Source organism: Pogoniulus pusillus, chromosome 2, assembly GCF_015220805.1.
Source record: "Pogoniulus pusillus isolate bPogPus1 chromosome 2, bPogPus1.pri, whole genome shotgun sequence".
Classification (NCBI taxonomy): domain Eukaryota; kingdom Metazoa; phylum Chordata; class Aves; order Piciformes; family Lybiidae; genus Pogoniulus; species Pogoniulus pusillus.
Window position 1 is genome coordinate 34,956,493 of NC_087265.1, and position 23,369 is coordinate 34,979,861.

Genomic DNA, 23,369 nt, shown 5'->3' on the forward strand with positions numbered 1-23,369 from the left:
TCACTTCTGTGTTGTCGTGGAATCGGTGTCGGTTTCCTTTTTGTGCCTTGCCTAGCAAAGTTCTCGGCCGGGCAGGCGGTTAAAAGGCTCCAGAGCCCTGAGGCTGAGCGCGGGAGGACCCGGGCTGCCCCGGAGGGAACGGGAGACCCACGGTCATTCGCCTGTGCTCGGCCGCTGCTTCGTGAGAGGCCGTGCCCCTGCTGGTGGCGGTATCCGCTCCGCCTGTGTGCCCCCAGCGCCTTCTTCAGGTCGGCTCGGTCGCACTCTCTGCTACAGGGGATGTCTCAGCCTTGGGCTGCCCGCACCGCCGTTCCCGCCTTCAGCAGAGCAGAGCTCCGCGCTCCTCCCCGGGGCGGAGCAGGCTCCTGACTCAGCATTTAACACACGCCTGGGGGGCGGGGCGGGGAATGACCGGGAAAGGCTGTCCTGCGCTCGTAGGGTGGCACCCGCGAAACCGGACGGGTCGGGATTCATGTGGGAGGTAAGACACGGTGACTGAAATGGAGAGGAGACGAAAAAGCTGCAGCCTCTGATTCCGGAGTCTAAGTCAATCACAGGAAATTCTGCGTCAACACGAGAAAAAACTTCTACTGCGAAGGTGGTGGAGCACTGCAATGGGCTGTCTACAGAGGCTGTGGAGTCTCCTTCTCTGTAGGGGTTCAAAACACGCCTGGACGCCTTCCTGTGTGACCTGCCCTAAATGGTTCTACTTCGCAAGGAGTCGGTCTGTGGAGGTCCCCTCCAGCCTCCGGCATTCTGTGACTCTTTTTCTTCCGGTGTTGTGCAGCGGCCTCTGGGCTGCTGGCGCCGCCGGAGCCGACTGCCTTCCTGGCTTCTGGGGCTGGGCACTGGGTCTCAGCATTCCCTGGTGCTCCTCGGCTTTCCGTTATTGTTAAATCTTGCACTCTGGCAGCGCCTCCGTCAATAAAACTTTAAAAGAAGTAGTGCTGGGAGAGAGGGCCAGCCTGGCCGGCCTCCGCACAGAGTTAAGAGGAGAGGTTACAGCAGCCGGTAAATGTAGCAGGTCTTTAGGGTATTCCAACCTCGAACAGGAACTCTTCGGACTTGGAAAAGCTTTCTAAGAATAGCAGCAACACAAACTTGTAAACTATTTTATAGGTAGATGACAGAATCCGCGCTGGGTCGTGCTCTGGTTTGGCTCGCTGTTGGGGCGGCTGTGTACACCTGGCGCACACCCAGCTCCCTCCCGGCCTCCTGAAGCCATGGGGTTTTCACAACTAAGTCAGCTGAAATCATTGACTCTAGATTCGGAATGGTTGTAATTCAGTTTGAACCTGAACTGGTTTGTTAGTTTAATCAGAAACCAGTGTAATCTGTTTTATTCTGCTAAATCTAGTTGCTATCGAAGTAGTTTATAGCTAAATTAAATATAATTAGTGTGAATTGATACAATTTCTGTGTGTAGATAATTGGCTGCGTTCTAAACCTTTTTGATAGCAATTTAATGGAACGGGGTGTCACACATGGGGTTTCATACAAAGAGAGAAGGAATGTGAAGGACAGTTAGTGAGCTATGGGAGAGTAAGTTTGAATACGGGGAAAAAGGAATCTGACTTTTTTTTTTTTCCAGACTGACTTGTAACTTAGGGTCAGAACATGATTTGGGACTCTTGGATTCCGTCAAGCCTTGTTTCCTACCTGTTGGACTTGGAGATTGTATTTTTTCTATCTGCCACAGAACGCAAAAATTCAACAGTCTCTTTTCTGTGCCCCCGTGTGCAGTGATATCCATAGTACATCTGCATGCTGTCCCCATGGATGCTTCAAAGGCTTTGGATTCAGAGGTTCTGTCCTTGCTTTGCCTCCCTAGTTTTTAATTGTGCAGACAGCTTTACTGTTTCCAGCTGCTAAATAGAGGAATAGAGACCTACCTGCCCATTTGAGCAGAAGATGCTGAAGCACTTCTTTATATATATAACCTTCTATAAGCAGAAAAGAGGTGCCTAGGTTACATGGAAGAAATTGTTATGATGGAAGAGTGTATATAGACCAAGTACTGAGTGCTATTACATGTTAGTTGATGTAAAGTGGTGTCCATAGAGTTTTCCTGTGCCAAATGTGAAACACAGGCTAATAGCAAGATATGACTGGGAGTGGATGGGTATTTCACAGCTTCAGCTTGGGTGTCAGGCTTCTAACAAAACACTGCCCTGCTACAGCTACAGAAGAATGAGCTAGTATTCACTTTCCACTTTTAGGCAGAGAGACTGCTGGTTGCAGTAACATGGAGGAGGATGTCACCTTGAAGTTTCGTCAGCAGCTTCTGCTTATTGACCAAAATCTGGTGGCTGAAGATGTAGCAGCTTTAAAATTTTTCTGTACTGACTTCTTGTCCTCCAGAAAGCTAGAAAGTGTCAAGTCAGCTCTGGACATCTTTCAGTTTCTCATGGCTGAAGAATATCTGAATGAGGAAGATAATTTCCTACTAGCTGAACTCTTATACAGAATTAAATGTCACTCATTGCTCAAGAAACTTGGTTATACCAAGGAGAAAGTAGAAGAATGTCTACATGAGAAAGGGAGAGTGTCTCCATACAGGTAAGCTTGCAATGAGATTCTGTTTTCCACATTTCTGCCATCTGTGCCATACTGTATCCATTTCAAAATTCTCAGATTGCTTTTAATCTCTAAACTCTCCTGTTCTGCTTTGATCTCACTGATTCTCTGTTACAGGCAGATGCTGTATGAATTGTCAGAGAACATTACCAATGAGATGTTGAAGGAAATTGTATTCCTCCTGCAAAGTCATCTTCCAAAGCGATGGATAAGTCTTGTATGTGTGGAGACAGCCAAATTGGGGAGGGAAGGAGAGGGGAAATAGGAGAAAAAGCTTGAAATTTGACTTAATAGGGCATAATCTGCAACTAGGCTAGTCAGTGTTTGTAGGGTTAGCAAGGATCAAGGCGTTGACAGGTAAGTGTGGAATTTTGTGCTTTATGCCAGGGGCAGTCACTGACAGTCCATAATCTTGCAATACATTATAAAAGGGTGACAAATATTCAACCATTTGAGCCATATGCAAAGGACATTCATATCCATCTGTCATTGGTACCATTTTATGGCAAGTAAGCCTTCTCAGAGTCATTAATATGTTCTGGTTGAATCTGTTTAAACAAGACCATACCAAATAATAATGCAACCAGTAGCTTTCTGTGGAGAAACATTTCCATCTCCCACAGTGATAGAAAATTGACTGGACCTTGTTGGTAGGAAGCACAGCAGATAATGTTTGAGACAGACAGGGCTGAGGCAGGTTTTAGGTTCTAAGGAACAATAACTGTTTTACTCTCTCCTTCTGGCCATCAGTCTGCTCTGGATATGCTGATTTTATTGGAAAAACAAGGTCTTGTATCTGAAAACAATGTACAGGTGCTGGAGGACATCTGTATGGAAGTTTCACCTGATCTTGTGAAAACAGTAAACTGCTACAGAAGGACAAACGGTGAGAAATTCTAAGGCAGGGACCAGGCTTGCTAAAATGCAGGTAGCACTGGAAGAGTCTGGAAAACTGAATTTCAAAGTCCTATATGTGCATTGCTGGAACAGGAGCTAGAGTGGGATCGCTCACCTTGATGCATAAGTTGGTTCTAGCTTGCATTACTTCCCAGTTGAATTACAATAGGGATATGCTGGAATATTTGAGGCCCCACAGAGCAGTTCAGCACGTACTGGGAAACTGAAAATCCATTCATAGTTATGTAGCACTGCTTTATTTCTCCATGAGCAGTATTGAGATGATGATGACTGTCCTGTAAAAAGCACTTTGTGATATATAAGTGTGCACTACAACAAGGCAGTTGCCTGATAATAGGCTGGGGAGGCAAACTGTGTCAGCATGTGTCTGATACAGGGTGGGGTTTATTAGTAAATATTTGTTTCACACTATCAGGGGTTATACTGCAGTTTGTTGTTTTCCTTCATTTAGTGTCCTGCAAGGTGATTAAGCATACTGGGGTAAAAGTTATATTTCCATGTATTGAAGCATTGCAAAATAAATTATGAGAAGTACAAAGCTACATCCCAGTAGATGCAAAGACATTCAGCACTTTGTGTGTTCTATTCCCCCGTGTTTTCTGAGTGTATTTCAGAGTTGGTTTTCAGTGTAGCTTTCACTAAGTTTAGATCTGTATTTTTCTAATGTGCCTACTGGTTAAAAAAAAAAACAGTTTGCTTCTTTTATTTTGTCTCTCTTATTTCTCTTAGTGTCCCTGCCTCAGGAGGAGAATGTTTTTCCCATCAAGGAATCTTCACTGTCTCACAGTGGAAACATCAAAGTGTTTGCTTCCCCACTGGTACATGGGATATATATTGTGTGCTTGGGTTTTACTGGTTTTGAGGGTTGTGGGTTTTTCTTGCCTTTATTTTGAAACTGTACTGGCTGTGAGCTTCTTTGCTAAATCTTATTTGGTTTAGGAAGGAAACAAGCATATTTGTTCATCATGTAAGAAATACAGCTACTGTACCATCAAATAGTGGAAGTCAAGAATACTACTATTACTTGTGTGCAGTTGGTGAAAAAAATCACACTTAGGAAGAGAGATGAGTGAGACAAAAAAATAGACAGGTGCCTCTGGAGAATGGATCAGTTAGTTGGTGCTGACTTGTCAGTTTTGGCTGATCAAGACTAAAGACCCTCTAAAGGCTAAGACTGTACACTGATCAGTACAAACTGCTGCTGTTAAAAGAAGTGATCCAAATTTCTCCATGGACCAGCCCTCCTTGATCTGTTAAACCCATCCTGCAGCTGCATGATCAGTCAGACTGGGGAACTTACATGGGTGATAACTGATCTCTTTTTGGGCGGGGAGGAAGAGAGGAAAGGAGAGAGTTTTAACTCCATTCCAAATGAGGAAACCCAGTGATCTTTCTAAGGATACCTCCCAGAAGTGAAATGCTAGTAGACAAGAGCTGATGAAAATGAGCTATTTAGTATCCTAAGTGTTTGTATTACTGCTGCTTTGAGCTGTATTTGCACCACACGTATAGAGGGTTTGGGAAGACTTCATGCATGGCACTTGGCACAGCAAAAAAAACGAATGTAATTTTACTTAGAGAATGTAGATTTTAAAAAAAATAAGGAGTAAAAAAATTTAAGAGACTCTTTACATAATCCTGATTATCATGCTTGATTTTTCTTTAAATATATGAGACTTTTCCATTATGAAACTTCTTCCATTGGCACTTATTGCTAGAAGATGTCTCTTATGCAGGACTGGAATCACTAGTTATAATGATTTGCACTCAAATAATTAACTCTCCAACAGAACTGATACAGGACTATAATGGAACCTTTGTTTTGTTTATAGTGACTACCTACCCCTATAGTGAGAGGATAATCTCATTTGTAAGTCAAAGAAAATTATTTGCCATTTCCCTTTATCCTAAAGAGAGAGTATAGCTGTATCCAACTCTGCAAGATTTGGAGTAAGCAAGGAAGTCTCTTATAATTTCATGATGAAATGCTTTGCTGACATTAGGAATTCAGTATTTTTCCTACTCACTATTTAAAGAGCTTTTTATTAAGCCTGTTTTGGTAAAATCATGATGAAGACATTATATACAGTAATAATAATTTTTAACATGCTATTCTTTCCATTCAATAAAAAGGAGACTTCAGTGAAACCTGTCAGTTCTTGTATCAATGGTAAGAACTGCTGAAAATATGCTGGATTTTAAACTACATTTATGTTTAATGTTGCATTCTTTAACTTCTTCTAGGAAATTGCCTGCATTTGGTTTAATGCAACACTCTCACCTTGCTGCTTTCTTGGAAGGGTCTTTCTATTCCTGCACTAAAAAAATTGAAGAATTTCCCTTCTTATATGAAAGACAAGAAAAATGGCAAGTCCTGTGTACCTTGCCAGTCATTTACTAGAAACTGACTGATACACTATCTGAGAAGTGGCATAAGGGCTGTTCTAATTAGAAGTAAAATGATTATTTGTTTTCTGAATACAAAATATAACTTTTCTGTCTAAATATCCCTGGGAGGACAAGAAAAGAGACACTGACTACAAAACTGAGATGTTAATTTTTTGGGTGCAGGATTTTACCTCTAACTTCTTTTGCTGTATAGATCATTATGCTGCAGAGCCTGGGATTGTTGCGTGGTGGAGGTGGATGTTTTGAAGAGAGTATGATTTGTATAAAATGAGGCAATTGCTTTAGGGCAGTCAGAGGGAGTAGATAAAGCAGTAATGAAGTTATATTTTGTATCAGAACTCTGAAAAGATTCTGCACAAATAACAGTGAGTAGTGTTGCTTCCATCTTTGTGACTCCACATGAGGTTGACCAGTATAACAGTATAACATCTGTCAGCAGTTTTCCACTTCCAAGTTTTGTCAGTTGCAGCCTTGCTCTGAAAGGCATTCTGACTTATTTCTAAGCTGATTTCCAAATAAAAAATTAATTTGAATGTCTTAGATCAAATCTATCCTTGTACAATGAATATCTTTGTTCCACATTACCAATACAAGTAGAAACCTTGCCCTTGTCACAAAAATATACGTAATAAAAAAGCTGGAGACCTGTTCAGAAGAGATCCTTTGAATGTGGTGATGCTATCTCATATGGAGGAATTATTCTTTTCATTCACACTCTATTTCAAAAACAAAAAGTGCAGTGTTGTAGCTAATCTCCTTTTTACTACATCCACAAATACTGAATTTCTCTAATTTCTCTTCTTAAATTCATATGTTGTTTTGTTTTTTTGTTTGGTTGGGTTTTTAACTTAGATAACAAAGAAGCTAATGTTACACAAGCCTTCTCAGGAATGAAGCTGGAGCTGCATGGAGGATTCAGCAGTGTAGAAAATGAATCCAAGGTTTGAGACAATCTCTTAAATATCTCTTTTGTAATACCTGTGTGTGTGAGGTGTTCATTGCAGCAATGGCAGTTACCATGCAAGGGCATGTGAGATATCTGTGTGTCTCAAACTTTTTCAAGTTGCCTGATCAACTGGAACATTTCAGAGAATATTTTTACCTTGGAGGCCAGACACTTAGCAATATCAAAAGATGTGGTCAAGGCAGAACAGGCATAATACCTTTAATGTAATCTACACAAGTGCATCTACTTATCCTCCTAGTATAGCCAAAATGTTTGGCATTTTCTTAAATTGTGCATTTTGGAGATGGCAACAAAATGTGCTAGACAGAGACAGTCATAACTTCATAGTTACCTCTGGATCTGGCTTAGGAAAAGCTTCAGGGCATCTTGAAATTAAAAGTGATAAGGGGTAGCATGCAAGAACCTTCTGAGAAGGATAAAAAAAGGCAAATTTAGTAAGCTGTTGCAGCCATTTAGCTATCTTCCTCAATAAACCAGGGCTTGGTATGGGAGAAAAGGCCCTTTTAGTGAGATCCTCTATTCCAAGCCTGATGTGCACCGTTTAACCTTGTACAGCAGTGTAGCGATTGAATTCTCTAGCTTTTTCTTTTTGAATGGTCATGGCTATTGAGGGAGCAAGTTGCTACATGTATTTATAGCTATTTAATTTCTTACAGTTCTGTACTGTGATACATCTTTTCATCACCTTATGTTCAGAGTGGTGTAACCAAGGCAGTTCTTGCTGCTGTTGAAGTAGCTTGGAGTGCTGCCTTCATTTTGTACTGAAATGCAGAGAAGCTGGTGTTTGTTTTCTTTCTAGTGAGCAGAAAGGAACTGGAGTGGTAGGAGATTTTCATTTCAGCCAGAGGTTGGACTTAAGATGGTACTTGAAGTTTTGGTGACTTTTCCATATTTAGAACATTCTTTCTTGAGAGAGGGAGGTAACTTTGAAGTCTTAGCAAAACTGTTAGTGTGGCAAGTTTATGCACTTCCAGCATCTCTGTTCCAGTAGATCAGTATGAACCACTGGCTCCAGGTATTCATCACTACTCCTGAAAAAAATCAACTTAGATGCGGATAGTGGGCTGAAGATGAGCCAGCAGTGTGCCCAGGTGGCCAAGAGAGCAAATGGCATCCTGGCCTGTATCAGGAACAATGTGGCCAGCAGGATGAGGGAGGTTATTCTTCCCCTGTACTCAGCACTGGTCAGGCCACACATTGAGTCCTGTATCCAGTTCTGGGCACCTCAATTCAAGAGAGATGTTGAGGTGCTGGAAAGTGTCCAGAGAAGGGCAACAAGGCTGGTGAAGGGCCTGGAACACGAACCCTGTGAGGAGAGGCTGAGGGAGCTGGGGTTGTTTAGCCTGGAGAAGAGGAGGCTCAAGAGTGACCTCATTGCTGTCTACAACTACCTGAAGGGAGGCTGTAGCCAGGTGGGGGTTGGTCTCTTCTCCCAGACAACAGAACAAGGGACACAGTCTCAAGTTGTGCCAGGGGAAGTATAGGCTGGATGTAAGGAGGAAGCTCTTCCCAGTGAGAGTGATTTGCCACTGGAATGGGCTGCCCAGGGAGGTGGTTGAGTTGCCGTCCTGGGAGGTGTTCAAGAGAAGACTGGCTGAGGCACTTAGTGCCATGGTCTAGTTCACTGACTAGGGCTGGGTGCTAGGTTGGACTGGATGATCTTGGTGGTCCCTTCCAACCTGCTTGATTCTATGATTCTATCCCATAGTTTCACTGTGAACCCTCTGCCATCTGAAGTTAAAATAGTGTGACATTTGAAACAGCTGTGGACTTGTATCAAAAATCGAAATTACAGAGTTCAATTGCTGGTTCTTCCCCTTTGTATACAGATGACAAACCTAGCTATAAACAGTTTGACAGAAAGGTGACAGAGTGTGCTTGAGACTTCACCCATGTTATTTCACACAAGGAAGCACCACTGAGCTCTAGCTTGTCCAAAGTAACCCACAGCCTTAGGTGCCTCTAATTTTTGGATGACAATTTTGAGACATGTTAATAAGGAAATACAAGTAAGTTGAATAAACTCATTAAGGCTATAACTTTTTTTTTCTCTCTTTCTACAGAGGATATCAACCTACAAAATGGATGGACCACACAGAGGATTTTGTCTTGTTATTAATAATGTCAACTTCGATGGGTCTCTTCAGGAGAGGAAGGGTTCTTGCAAAGATGCTGGTAAGTTGCTGAAGCAAGATTTTTGGTGTATTAGTCTCTCTGTTTCCCCGTATGAGCTGATTGTCTAGTATCACCCCATATTTTATTGTCTATATTTTAGGTGATGTTGTTAAAGAGTAAAATGTTTGATTAAACTATGTCATTTGTTTATCCTAGGGAGGGAAGGCTTAAAGGATGACTTGAGTTTCTGATGCAGTTGGATCATTCTTGAATCTTCTTTATGTAGCCTTTAGTTGTAATAAAGAACTAAATTAAATTGTCATTATGGGTGAGAATCAGGAGTAAGGACAGCAAAGGCTATAGACCTCCCAGTCAGGATGAGGAGGTAGACAAAATATTTTATAAGCAGTTGAGAGAGGTCTCACGATTGCTACCCCTTGTTCTTGTGGGAGACTTCAGCTTCCTGGATATCTGCTGGAAATACAATACAGCAGTAAGAGAACAGTCCTGGAGACTCTTGGAGTGTGTCACCCCTGTGCTTGGGTCACTGGCAGAAAAGGATCTGAGGGTTGTAAGAGACAGACAGCTGAATATGAGCCAGCAGTGTGCCCAGGCAGCCAAGAAGGCCAATGGCATCCTGGCTTGCATTAAAAATGCTGTGGCCAGCAGGAGTAGGGAGATGATTGTCCTCTTGTACTCGGCTTTGGCGAGGCCACACCTTGAGTGTTGTGTTTGGTTTTGGGCACTGCAATACAAAGCTGGTGAAGGGCCTACAGAATAAATCTTAGGAGGAGTGACTGAGGGAGCTGGGATGTTTAGTTTGAGGAAGAGGAGGCTGAGCAGAGACCTCATTGCTGTCTGCAACTACCTGAAGGGATGTTGTGGAGAAGCTGGTGCTGGTCTTTTCTCACAGGTAACTGGAGACAGAACAAGAGGGAGTGGCCTCAAGCTGAGACTGGGTAGGTTTAGATTGGACATCAAGAAAAAGTTTTTCACAGAGACAGTGGTCAGGCACTGGGATGAGCTGCCCAGGGAAGTGGTTGGGTCACCAACCCCGGATATGTTTAAGGGTCATTTGGATGTAGTGCTTAGGGATTTGGTTTAAGGTGAATCTTGTAGACTAGGGTTACAGGTTGGACTTTGTGATCCTGAGGGTCTTTTCCAACCTGGATGTTTCTGTGATTCTACATAATGCAATGCAAAGCAAAAAATCTTATTTTGTTCATTCTGTTTATCTCTTCTGTATGAAACTAATAGTCAGAACTGCAACTGGAAAATAATGATGTGAAGGTTCTGAAAGATCTAATCTGAAACACAGAGATCACTTCTGTTTTCAGGTGTCCTTTGTGAGCTCACTTCAGTGCATCCTTATCTGAGTGGACATGAGGAAAAATTCACAATGAGAAAAATCAACCTTTGGAATTTCCTCCCCAGGGAAGTGGTGGAGTCTGCAGTATTGAACACTTTTAAGATACAGCTGGACAGGGTGCTGGGCCATCTTATATCACAGAATATATTTGGTTGCAAGGAACCTTCAAGATGATTCAAGCCAACCCTCAACCCGGCACTGAAGGGTTAACACTAAACCATGTTTCCAAGTGCTAGATCCACATGTTGCTTAAGCACCTCCAGGGACGGTGACTTCACCATCGCCCTGGGCAGACCATGACAATGTTTGATAACCCTTTCAATACAGAAATATTTCCTAATACCCATCCTACATGTCTCTCGGTGCAGCTTGTATCCATCTCTTCTAGTCTGGCCACTTGCCACTGAGTGGAAGAGGCTGGCCCCCTGCTTGCTCCAACCTGTTTTCAGGTAGTTGTAAAGAGCGATAAGGTTTCCCTTCAGCCTCCTTTTCTCCAAACTGAACAAACCCAGTTCTCTCAGCTGCTCCTCAGAGGACATGTGCTTCAGGCCCTTCACAAGTTTTTGACCATGCTCTTGACTGAAAAACTCCAGGAACTCTTATTATTTGACCTGATGACATTTACTTTTATTCCATTTATAGGTGATACTAGTATAAGGATGAAAATGCAGAAGTGTCAAGAGTGTAAGGTCTTCCCAGTTCAGATTAGCTTGCATGGTGACTTCATACAGTGGTTTTCTACTGCCTCAATTTATCCTTCTGTGTTTCTTTTATTTACAGAGGAACTGAAGCAAGTATTCACATGGCTTGGTCTGGATGTAAGGACTTACAAAGATCAGACATCTCAGCAGATTTTGAATCTCATGCAAAGTTGGCAGCACTTGCCAGATCATAAAGACGGAGACTGTTTCATCTGCTGTATTCTGTCTCATGGAGAATCAGGAGCGGTTTATGGAACAGATGAGAAACTTGTGTCAATCCGCACAATCATGTCCTACTTCACTGCCAAACGATGTCCACAACTGGCTGAAAAGCCTAAGCTCTTCTTTATCCAAGCTTGCCAAGGTAAAGAGGTACAGTGTCCAGTCTATGTTGAACCTGATGCACGAGTTCCTGGCTTGTCTTCCGTGCAACGCAGCATTTCTCCTTCTGAAAGTATTCCTGAAGAGGCTGATTTCCTCCTAGGCATGGCCACTATTGATGGATATGTCTCCTTCCGGCACATTCAACAGGGTGCTTGGTATATTCAGGCCCTGTGCAGCAAGCTACAGTTGTTAGTACCAAGGTAAGCACTCTGACTAGCTCTTGCATGGAAGAAACCAGAGGAACTTCTCTTTGTTCTTTTTTTCTCTGAAGGCAAGTTCATACAGGAACACTAACCCACGTTCTGAAGTGGACAAAATTAGTTAAACTGATTCGCTTGCTGCTGATAAATTTGCATTAACACTGCCAGTACTACAGAGGGAGTCTGGAGAATGCCAAGTTTATTGTAAAAATGAAACCCTCCGATTTCTAAGGCAGAACCATTTGTTTATGAAGTAGATTTAGGTAAAAATATTTTTTCCATTATTGTTATTTACTGATTGAATCAAGCACTAAGAACAGTAGTTTTTAATACAACTCAAATGAGAACAAAAGAGGGTAAATTTGGAGAAAAGGACATGTTTTGTGTTTTAAACATTCATATTGTATTTTCTAGATGATCTAGGAGGTGTTAAATGGAGTACAGTCTGTTCAGTTAACAAGTCATGCTTTTATTTTTGCTCTCCTCGTGGCTGTAGGGGTGAAGACATTTTGTCAATTCTTACAGAAGTTAATGAAGATGTGGGTAGACGTGTTGACCGCCTGGGGACAAAGAAGCAGATGCCTCAGCCAGCATATACCTTAAGAAGAAAATTTATATTCCCAATACCTAAAGACCCTCCTCCTTCACAGCAACATGGAGGCTTTTAATAATGCACCCTTCTGTCAGTGTATCTTGTTTAAATGCAATTCACCACACTACCTGTTTTAAGACAGTTACCCAGAATCTTGAAAAACTGCTATCTTCAGGGCAAAGCCTCACAAATTTTCTCTCAAATAAAATGAAACTGGAGGAGACACAATGAAAACAATCCACGTGCCAGCTATTTATGTTCAGAGTTATCAGAGTTGGAGAAACGTTCTTTTATCATATTAAACATTTTTGTACCTGCACAGACTGCAGATACAAAGTCTTCTGACAGCGTAAGGGTTGCAGGTAGCCTACTGTATCTAAACCAGGATTGCTTATGCTCTGGTCATGGCTTAGTATGTTTTGTTTTGCAGGCTAACAATTTTAAATCTTGCCTCTAAATGCACTAGCTAGGTTTATTCTGAAAAAAAAACAAAGGTGGAGATGAAGAAGAGAAAAGTAGTAGGTGGGAAAGGATTTCTTTCATCTGTAATTCAAATTACATTTAACTAAATGGAGAGGCAGTTAATTGTTGAAATCAGTAATTCATTCCTCAATGCACACTGACACCTTGTAGTGGCTAACATAAACCACATGTACAAGGAGATCTTTCCAGAACTCAGTAAAGCGAATATGCTGCATGTGAGATTCTCTTTGTGAAACACTGTGAACTGTGATTTCAGCATCACTTCTGGGAAGAAAAATCAGGGTAGAGGATTTGCACGCTCTGAGATATAGCATTCAGCAGTGTATGTGCGTAGATTTATCAGATTGATTAACTTTGTTAAGCATTAAATTTTCTGATTGTCATTTCTTGTTTTAAGATCTAAAATGCACTGACATAAGAAAGAGGTCTCCTTGTTTTGAGCTTCTGACAGAGTGTTTTAAGAGTTAACTGAAATAATGCCATTTTATTATGACCTTTTGTTGTGTATGTCTGTGTCTTTTCTATTTGTTACTACATTAAATTCATATTACTTTTAAAAAGGTTGATGAGAGAAAAATTATATGCTGGTGTAAGGATTATCTTTGATTCTGACTGGCCCCTGCACTTTGTTGTGCTGCATGAATCAGTGGGGTTTTAACTGAAATGAAACTTCGTGTATTTCAGCAAAACACTGATTGCTAGCCATAATTTGAGAGTATGGTCAAGTATTGTTGGGAGTGTACAAGGCCAGGTTGGATGAGGCCTTGAGCCACCGAGTCTAGTTGAGAAATGTCTCTGCTTGTGGTGGGGAGGTTGTTGATAGATGATCCCTAAGGTCCTTTCCAATCTAAGCCATTCTATGATTCTTTCCCTGATTTTGACAAGGAAAGTTTTTCATCGTACAGAGCTTTGGAAGCAGCCATTACAGTCAGTTTTTATCATGATGAATTGATAACTAGGTCACCCATCACATTTTGGGTCTTCAAGTGTAGCAACCATACTAACTTAGAAGTCAGTTCTGTGCCACAGATGAGAAATGTTTAATCTGCTAGCAGAATATATGACATACTGTTAATAGAACCACGCAGTTTCCACTTGACAGTCACTGTTCAGACTCGGTGCACTGGTTTTGTATGTTTAGGTAACAATTTTTATCAGTGCAGAGTAAACACTGGTGACAATTTTTACCTCCTTTAGTGGCAACTTATTTTAATTTTTAAATCATGTTATGATTCTTTCTCTGTAGAGACTTCTGCCTGGGTAATCTCCAGTTAAATCGCAGGTAGGTAAAAGCAGTCAGAAGAGTCTAAGCTGACATCTGCCTTGAGGGCCCTGGAGACGGGGATCTGCACTTAAGTAGGAAAGACTGGTAAAGTCTTGCTCACTCAGGGTTTTTTTCCAAACACATTTTGTACTGCTGTGATCTATACCACCTGTTCAGTACAAGTATTTTGTATGTGTGGCATCCTGGCTTTTATTGGAAACAATGTGGCCAGCAGGAACAGGGAGGAGATCATTGCTCTCTGCTCGGCACTGGTGAGTCATAGACTAAGTACTGTGTTAATTTCCGTGTCTCTGTAACAAGGTGAGGTGCTGGAGCAGGTCCAGAGAAGGGCAGTGAGGCTCATGAAGGGCTTGGAGCTCATGACCTGCAAGGGGGCGTTGGAGTTGCTCAGTCTAGAGAAGAGGAGGCTGAGGGGAGACATTGCTCTCTACAACTACCTGAAGGCCAGCCTCTTCTTGATGACAAGTGACAGGGCACGAGGAAGTGGTTACAAGCTGTGCCAGGGCAGGTTCAGGCTGAATATTAGGAAATATTTCTTCACTGAAAGCATTATCAAAAGTTGGAATGGTCTGCCTGGGGCGGTGGTGGAGTTGCGGTCCCTGAGGGTGTTCAAGCGATGTGTGGACCTGGCACTTAGGGACATAGTATAGTGTTGACCCTTCAGTACTGGGCTGAGGACTGGACTTGATGATCTTTGAGGTCTCTTCCATCCAGATAGACTGTGACTGTCTGCGTGCTGAAAATTGTGTTTAGATGGCTGCACACTAATTCTTGGGTGCATGCAGTGGTACTCTGTCAGCACAAGCCCAAACACTGGGTCGGTCTAGCACTATCACCACAGCTGCCACTCAGGAAGATGCAGTAAAGTCACTTCTTTGTGATGTCTAGTCAACTAATGTAGTGTGAGATAGCAGTTAGAAAGTCTTGTGGAGTGCATTTCATGCAGTTTAGGTACTCATCATTTCTTGCTGTCCAGGGTGTGTGCCTTCAGTGTTCCTCCAGTAATACAGAGCTGTGTCAGAAAGAAATCAGCCTAAACCAAAAGAAAAGGTGGTTGATTTCTCTTGAGGCTTTCTGATGGCATACAGAAGGATATGCACATGCACTCCACCTACAAAACCAAGGAAGAGCTGTAACTTGTGCAACCATTGTTTAGACAGATTTAAGTGGAACTATTGGGGAAGTTTGGATCTTGGGAAGATTATCTTAAAGTGGAGTTTGAAACATCCACAAATCTCTGGTATCTTGCCCCTCCTGACAGCTTTTGTGCAGGAGTTGTGTATCCTGCTTTGTGCCAGTAGAGGCCAAAGTCACAAGAGCTGCTGAGGAATCAGTAGCCTCAGTGTTTTAACTTTCTCAAGACCAGTTTTTCTGGGAGAGACTAATTTTGGCAAGGAATAGATCAGGACAATTCTAGAGGAAGACAGAGGGACAAAATCAGCATGCAGGGGAGCTGAGGGAGATGGGAGAGACAGTTAACAAAAGGACAGGAACATTTTGGGGAAGGGCAAGAAAGGAAAAACCTAAGAAGTGAAACAGTAAAGGAAGAGGAAGAACAGTGCCAAGAGGGCTGGTCTTTGAAACTGCTGCATGATGGGACATGCCCTTATCTGGGCAAGAGCGCTCTTGGGGTTGGTCTTACCCACAAGCATTTGTCACACAGTACAGAGTACATCACTACGTCATACTTCCTCTTTCAGACTGCAACTGGAGTCTTGATTCAGTTGAAATACAGGGAGAAATGCATGGAGAAAGACGCTGAAGTGTAGGATGACAGGGAGAAAGAAACGTTTTGGACCTGAGGATCAGATCTTGTCTTGTACCTCTGTGCTGCTCCCAGTCTTTGGATAAGAGGACAACTCGTGCTAATAACCTGGGTCACACACGTTTTCTGAACTGTTACTAATGTGTGGCTTTTAGAAAGAATTTGGATGCCTCATTCTATCAAAAGGTATGTTATAATTTCGAGTTTATAAAGGTAGACAGGTTCAACTCAATAAATGATTGTTTTAATTGCAACATTTTGCCAAATTTCAGCACTCCTAACTGTCTTTTTTCACAATGCTGACTTCACAAGCTTCAGAACGTTTGGTAGTTGTACTGATTGCTGATCATGTGTTTCCTACTGCAAGGAAGATACTGGAAGCATCAAAGCTATGCTAGCAAGACAGTCGTTCACTACTACAGTACTTTCGACTCCACGTATTTATTTTGGGCTAGTCTACATGATGTCATACCTTTTATGATCACTTTGCTGCACTGCTGTTGCTGACAAGTGAATCAACTTGCTTTTGTGTTTAGATCCAAATCCTGATGTGAAATGAGTACAGACTTCCAGAAACTCCTTTTCGACATTTCTGAGTCGTTGACCACAACTGAACTGGCATCTCTGAAGTTCCTCAGCCTGGAGTATATCCCTGTGAGGAGGCTGGAAGCTATCCAGAATGCACAGGACTTTTTCAAAGCGCTGCAGGAGAAAGGCATGATCGAGGCGGGTAACCTGTCCTTCCTGAAGGAGCTGCTCTACCGCATCAGTCGCATCGACCTTCTGGCTGCCCACCTGGGCTCCAGCCGTGAGGAAGTGGAGCGAGAGCTGAGGATCCCAGGCAGGGCACAGGTGTCAGCCTATAGGTAAGCAGAGAAGCTGTAAACCTTTGCATGCAAAATGTACAGCAGTTTTGCTGTGAACTGTCTTGTTTTCTGTCTGCACGGTTGTCTAATGAGTATCACAGCATAATGAAAGTTAATATAGTGTGACTGCCAGACATTGTGACTTTCACATTTTGCAGTTCAAATGTGTAATTGCAGTGTTTACTTCTCTTAACTTTCTTAATCGCTTTTCTCTATTTGTTGCCAGACAACTGCTATACGGAATTGCAGAGGACTTAACTCAAAAAGATATCCAGGATGTGAAGTTCCTGCTCCACGATCAAATACCAAAGAGCAAGCTCCAGGATAATGCTGTATGCAAAGTGATCTCTATATGGTTCTTGCAAGGCTAGTTCAGAGTCTGCTAGTTCTTGTAAGAAATGAGGAGAGAGAAAACAGCCTACTTTCACTAGACTCTGTTGATAGAATAGAATAGAATAGAATAGAATAGAATAGAATAGAATAGAATAGAATAGAATAGAATAGAATAGAATAGAATAGAATCAACCAGGTTGGAAGAGACCTCCAAGATCATCCAGTCCAACCTATCCCCCAGCTCTATCCAGTAAAGAATTGTGGTCTTAGCTGATAGCTGCTATGTGAAAGAATGGATGCCTTTTTTTTTTTAATTGTATTGTTCTCTGTCCTTTTTTGTTCTCATATTCCTATTTTCTTCTTGCAAAATCCATCCTGCTCTTTCATCTTGTCATCCACGTCAGTGCTTTGCACTGCTGAGACAAAACAGGATAACCTAGCCATAGGCATTTTCCAATCATCCTGTCTTAAACTTAGTGATGTGTTTCTTCAGTTGCATTGCATCCCAATAATTCTTTTAATGAGGTTTGGAGGAAAAAGAAACTGTTTTTTAGCTGTCAGTCTCTGGGAGTGAGAACATTGTCTTCTGTTTTGTCCAGAAATGCCTGATATTGCAGTTATTGAAGGTCACTGTATGAGTGTGAGTTATGTATTTTTGTTTCACCAGTCAATGTTGAAAGTCTTACTGGAAATGGAAAGAAATGAGATAATCAAAGAAGATGACCTAACAGAGCTGAAAAATACATTCAAGAAAGTTAGAGCTGACATAAAGAAAAAAATTGAGACCTATGAAGAAAGAAAAGGTAAAGCATTTAATCTGCTATTTAAGAGTAGAGCTGGAGGTGAGGACTGTGTCTTTTTGTGGCTCCAACCTTGGCAATTTAAGAGTCTAGAGAAAGGACACCTTACAGTACCCTAGGATAGGCAGAACAGCTCCTGGTGCCTGTGGTTTCTGAAGTTTCCTGCTAATTCATTATCCCATCATATCTTCAGGTGTATCTCCTTGAAGTGCATTCTGTGCTTTGTAAATGGTCTGCATCTCCCTCCCCTGTGCCTTAAATGCAATTTTTCTCTTCAGGAAACAGTGCAGTACTGGTTTTGGACCAGCATAGCTTTTCATTCAAATAGAGACTGAAGTGACAGTTGCCTTTTGGAAATTTGTACTAGGAGATTGTCAGTAATGCTTTCTGTTAGCCAGGCTGTTTGTTCTTAGTCGAAGGAAAAGATCTCTGAAGGCCAGGTACTTGGTTAAAGCATTGCCATTAGCTTTATGTACAGATGTGAAATTTCAAGGACTGCAGTATTTCTGGGTTGTCACAGCTGAGCTGGTGACTTCTGACACCACAGCTGGGCCTTACTCTTGGAGAAACAGGATATGTCAACCAGCAACAACTAAGACCTATTAAATTTCCACTCCAGAACCTCATTTTGGACATGCATTTCCTTAGACACATCTCTACAGCCAGCCATGTAGAGATACTGACTAGTTTTCTCAGTGTGTCTTTATGCTGCTGAGCTGTGCTGATGTTTCTAACAGAGCAGAAGAAAATTGCCAAAGGTGACTAATGTAAGCAAGCCCTGTGTCAGGGGAATGGCTTTTTAGCAGTATTGTTGTTTTGTCCCCCTTAGTAAGAAGAAGAGCATGTCTTACAGATCTTGTTGCCATGACAATTAAATTCCATTTAAACACACCTGTGTAACTTCCAAGGTGGCTACTGTGGTCTGTTTCCTTTGTTAGAGTTCCAGGAGAAAAAACAGTGGCCTCAGAAGTAAATGAACTAGCTGTAATGTACCAAGGTACAAAAAAGGAGTCTCTTCTTTTACTGATAAATCCCATAGTGGGTATGCTAGTGAATGGTGTACCTGGGGTGACTACTCACATTTGGCCTTTTACTACCTGGATTTTGCTGCTAATGAAAAAGCAGAAAAGAACTGAAGCACAGGTCTACTCTACACAGCTTCAATAATCAACAGTCTGTGGAACTGGGAACCCTGCTTGGCCTAACTCTACAAAATGATGGTATCTCAGGGGTACGAAAGCCACCTTCCATCTACTCCTTGCACAAGCTTTCTGAGTGTTGAAAGATGCATAGTGGAAGATTGATCTTTTTAGTCCTAAAGTATTCTGTTTATCATCTTTGTCTTAGAAAATTATTCTAAGGAAAAACTCCACTACCCAGTGCCTGTGTCAGAACATCCAGCAGGACAAGGAGCAGAGGGGGAGACACCACACCTGGTGAGAAATTCCTCAAGACTACCTTTATTTATTCCACTCCTGGGAGGGATAAATTCCTTGGACTTAGCAGGTAGAAGAGCTGAAAGGGAGGGGTCCTGTCTTTCATAGAAGCCTTTATACAATTCTTATTTTCAACACAAAACCAAGCCTGGCCATCAGCAACTCTTTAGGCAAGAAATGAAGGATTAACTACTGCATGAGGAAAACCAATCTTAACAGTAGTGGAGACTGGGGCATCAAAGTTCTAGCCAGGATACTCCTGGACTGATGTGAAGGGAAAAACAGAATCTGCTACCTCACTTGAAACCCATAAGGATTCTCAGAGGGAATGGTAGAGTGCAGGAACATTTTCCTCTGTACATACAAATTTGTGTTTCTGCCAAAATCATACCCCAGACACAGAGGAGGAGCAACTCAGGGAGGCAAAGCAGGTTCCTATCCCCTGTAGCTAGCTTAGGCTTTTCCTGTCTTATGTCTTGGCCCTCATGGGGCTTTTTGTGCTTGGAAGTGGAGGACCAACAAGTGTATAGAAGATTTCTCTTATGGATGCTTGGCACTGCTTTCTTACCTGTTTTCTTCATTTTTACAGCTTGTGGAATCATACAAGATGAAAAATAACCCCCATGGTTACTGTCTGATTCTTAACAACTACAAATTTAAAAATCCAGATGAAGACAGAGAAGGAACAGTGAAAGATGGAGGTAAATGGTTTTAAAAATCCAAATACTGATTTATTTTGCTCTCTGAAATTGTTCTGAAAGAATTATCTTTTGTGTGAGGAAGAATCATGTCCAGTGGGTTCCTCTGTAATGACACTCACTGTAGAAATTTGAAATCTGCTCCTTTCAACAGTTTAACTGATGGCTTAAAGAAGGAACCACTTTCTGTTCTAAGTAAAAAGAATAGTCTTAATTGGTCCTATGTCCCAGATAGTGAAGGAGGATTTACTGTTCCACTTTGTCTTTTCTTGGTTTGTTTTAATTCAAATACATGCTACTGGTTCATAACTTTTCATGAAGCCTGTCTTTCTGCAAGAATCACTTTAAACTTTTTATCCTAATATAAAATCTGTTTTCTAAAAACACACACAACTGGTATTTTAACTCTGTCTGTAGGCCGTTTGCTCCCCAAGTACTTTCTCACCACCTGTACAGCAAATGAGTCAACATTTACTGAGAAGTCGGCACAGCATTTGTTAGCTGGCTAGCTCACCTTCCTTGCTGCATTGATCATTCTCACACAACGAGGGAACTACTTCATTTAAGAGTGGCAGAACTTGTCATTCTAAAGAGATAACTCTTCTTTCTTAGAGGTGTTCTTAAGCATCTGGCATTACTATGTAATGCACGGTTAAAGCTTGCTTTAACACAGTAAGCCTCACTAATTTGTATGAATTAATCAGTCTGAAAGTTGGTTTTGTTTTACATAGCTTGATGCTTGGCCCAGCTGTATTTAAAAAAAAAGGCATCTGAGATTTTCTAATTAGATTTGGCTGGCTGAAAGTCAGTCAGGTGAGTTTATTGGTGGCATCTGAACAGTTCTGCTGATACCTGATCTACCACACAGACCCTGAGGTTTCAGGATCTTCCTTGTCACTGTTTATAACAACTGCCTTCTGATTTTTTTTTTCCCCAGAGGCTGCGAAGAGAGTTTTTAAGTGGCTTCAGTTTGAGATAGTTGAGCACATGGATCTAGAAGCAGAGCAAATGTATGCAAAAGTTAAAGAATACAGCAAGAAAGACCATAGTAACATGGACTGTTTTGTTTGCTTCATTTTTTCACATGGTGAAAAAGACAAAATAAAAGGTGTTGATAATGAGGTTGTAAATATTAAAGATTTAGTTTCCTGCTTCAGTGGATCTAATTGTCCTTCTCTTGCTGGCAAACCCAAGCTGTTTTTCATCCAGGCTTGCCAAGGCATTGTAGGTCATCCAGCTGTCATAGTAAAAGAAGACTCTTCTGGCCATTTTGAAACTGATGCTACCCCTCAGATTTCAATTCCTGATCAGGCTGATATTCTGATTGGCATGGCTACAGTGGAAGACTATGAGTGCTACCGCAGTATAGAGACTGGCAGTGTTTACATTCAGTGCCTCTGTGACAAGATGGAGCTGCTTTGCCCACTGTAAGTACTGTTTTCAATCCATGTACCTTTATGATATTGTAGACATACATACTTAGGGATGTTGGGCTGAAGCATCACTGGTTTGTATTTGTGCTGTATGATGATTTTCGTCTGCAGGACAGTGCAGAACAATAATTACTCTGGTACTGAGCATTATTTTCATACAGATGAACTAAAGTACAGGTGACTTACCCTAATTTGCTTGTGACAGAACCAGGGATGCAATGCTGGAACATCACATACACACATGTGTATGTATGTGTGTGTATGGCTTTTAATATTTTTTTACTCATGACTCTTTTTTTAAGTAACACCTGATGAGAGGAAAATTTGAGTGATTGCACAGACCAAAAAAAAAATCGGTGTTCTATAGCCACAATTTTCACTGCTGCCTCCCTCCCATCCCCATCATAGCTTGATTTAGAGTACAGAACTTCCCTTGAGTCATCACTTTTCTCGTGTTGTCCACAAGAGGGCGTGGAGAGTGTTTCACCTTCATGCGCTCTAATGCCTATAACCAAAGAAGAGGAATGGATTTGCTGGCAAAAAGCAAAGTTGCTTTTATTCTCCTAAACACACTGAATTCTGTATTTGCACAACGCAGTGCGCCTGTGACAGGCAGAGTGTGAGGAAAATGCTAACCTTCCTTGAGATACCACTTTGCTGGAGCAAACGTAGCTCAGATTCTTGACCTAAATGCAAGCATTGAGTATTTCAGTGTAATTTTTCTTCATTTTTTGTTCAAGCTCCAAGGATCTCATAACCATCCTGACTGAAGTGAACAAGGAAGTGGGAAGAAAAGTAATGAAACAAAGGAAGCAGATGCCAAAGATAACATCAACTCTACGGAAGCAGTTGATCTTCCAAATTCCACCGTGTCCACCAATTGAAAAATAGAAAAATGCACTCAGGAGTTAGAATGGGGGAAGAGAATTTTCAAGAGAAATCATTTGGATCAGTGTAGTTAGCAACCCAATCCTTCATGGGGCCATGGGACATAAATTTTCCAATTTCCATGTTTGATCAGTCTTCTGGTACTTGGATCTGTAGCAGCCTGGTAGGGCCAGAGAGGACTAGAGACCTGGCATTCTGTCCTGCAGAAGCAGTGAAATCTACAGTCTGGGTTTCAAATGAGGAAACACTTTTAAGTAGTATGATTTTTAAGAGTTATTGGACAGAAATGGGACTTGCTTTAGCATTTCTAAGTTAGAAGTGCCTGGTATCTGAAGAAAAGAACGGACAGATTCAGAATGTTGTATGCCTTCCCAGAGAGCATATGTAAGATTATAATTGATTTACTCAGAGGTGAATTGTTTGCAGTCTGTGGAAGATGTATATTTTTTTTTCTTGGACAATAACATCCCTGTCAAGAAGAATGAGAAAACGATGATTATGATAATAAAAGTTTGGTTATTTTCCCCCAGATCCATGTTTTGCATTACAGTATTAATTTACTTGGTTAAACAACACTGCTGTTTATATCTTTTCAATAGTAAGGGTTGTAATTGTGTGTTTTTTCTCAGAGCTCTTAAGACACCGTATGTTCTAAATACTGGAATGTACTGGATACTGGAATGGGGAATGGGCTGCCCGGGGAGGTGGTGGACTCGCCGTACCTGGAGCTGTTCAAGGCAGGATTGGACGTGGCACTTGGTGCCATGGTCTAGGCTTGAGCTCTGTGGTAAAGGGTTGGACTTGATGAGCTATGAGGTCTCTTCCAACCTTGGTGATACTGTGACACTGTGAAATTGCCGTTGACCACTGGAAGGAAGGTGTCCGTCCATTGGATCCGCTGCTCTGAGATGCCTCCTCCTCCTGGCATCTGGCATGAGGTCTTGTGGACTTCAGTTTTAACAAATACTCTTGATTTTCACACCACCTTTCTTTGTGGTGAGCTTCTCTTCTGGATGAGCGGACAAATACTTCAGAAGAAGTTACTTTGCTCTCCTTGATGTATTCACTGCCAGCCACCCGTGCAGTAGCATATTGATATCCCTTCGTTAGCAGCTGCAGAGAGGGTAGGAAAGAGTAAGTTTAAGTTGAG

General features: G+C 41.8%; 2 protein-coding genes across 5 annotated transcripts; both read left to right on the plus strand.

Moving 5' to 3' along the window:
• The first annotated feature begins 129 nt into the window (after window positions 1-129).
• CASP10 (caspase 10) lies at window positions 130-13,275 on the plus strand. Of its 2 annotated transcripts, XM_064160727.1 has the most exons (11): window positions 130-481; window positions 2,220-2,559; window positions 2,695-2,794; window positions 3,328-3,463; window positions 4,225-4,313; window positions 5,629-5,665; window positions 6,757-6,845; window positions 8,935-9,046; window positions 11,136-11,420; window positions 11,541-11,640; window positions 12,137-13,275. In XM_064160727.1, the coding sequence occupies exons 2-11, from the start codon at window positions 2,246-2,248 to the stop codon at window positions 12,306-12,308; spliced, it is 1,434 nt and encodes a 477-aa protein (XP_064016797.1). In that variant the 5' UTR covers window positions 130-481; window positions 2,220-2,245; the 3' UTR covers window positions 12,309-13,275. The 2 variants fall into 2 exon arrangements, with proteins under 2 accessions (XP_064016797.1, XP_064016792.1); XM_064160722.1 differs by having other exon boundaries at window positions 11,136-11,640.
• A 643-nt stretch (window positions 13,276-13,918) lies between these two features.
• Window positions 13,919-22,750, plus strand: LOC135184721 (caspase-8-like). Of its 3 annotated transcripts, XM_064160738.1 has the most exons (9): window positions 13,919-13,997; window positions 15,701-15,951; window positions 16,302-16,631; window positions 16,858-16,963; window positions 17,632-17,767; window positions 19,112-19,200; window positions 19,790-19,901; window positions 20,836-21,325; window positions 22,072-22,750. In XM_064160738.1, exons 3-9 carry the CDS (start codon window positions 16,321-16,323, stop codon window positions 22,220-22,222), a joined length of 1,395 nt encoding a protein of 464 aa, XP_064016808.1. In that variant the 5' UTR covers window positions 13,919-13,997; window positions 15,701-15,951; window positions 16,302-16,320; the 3' UTR covers window positions 22,223-22,750. The 3 variants fall into 3 exon arrangements, with proteins under 3 accessions (XP_064016808.1, XP_064016803.1, XP_064016815.1); XM_064160733.1 differs by lacking the exon at window positions 13,919-13,997 and having other exon boundaries at window positions 15,286-15,951; XM_064160745.1 differs by lacking the exons at window positions 13,919-13,997; window positions 15,701-15,951 and having other exon boundaries at window positions 16,003-16,631.
• Window positions 22,751-23,369: the final 619 nt, after the last annotated feature.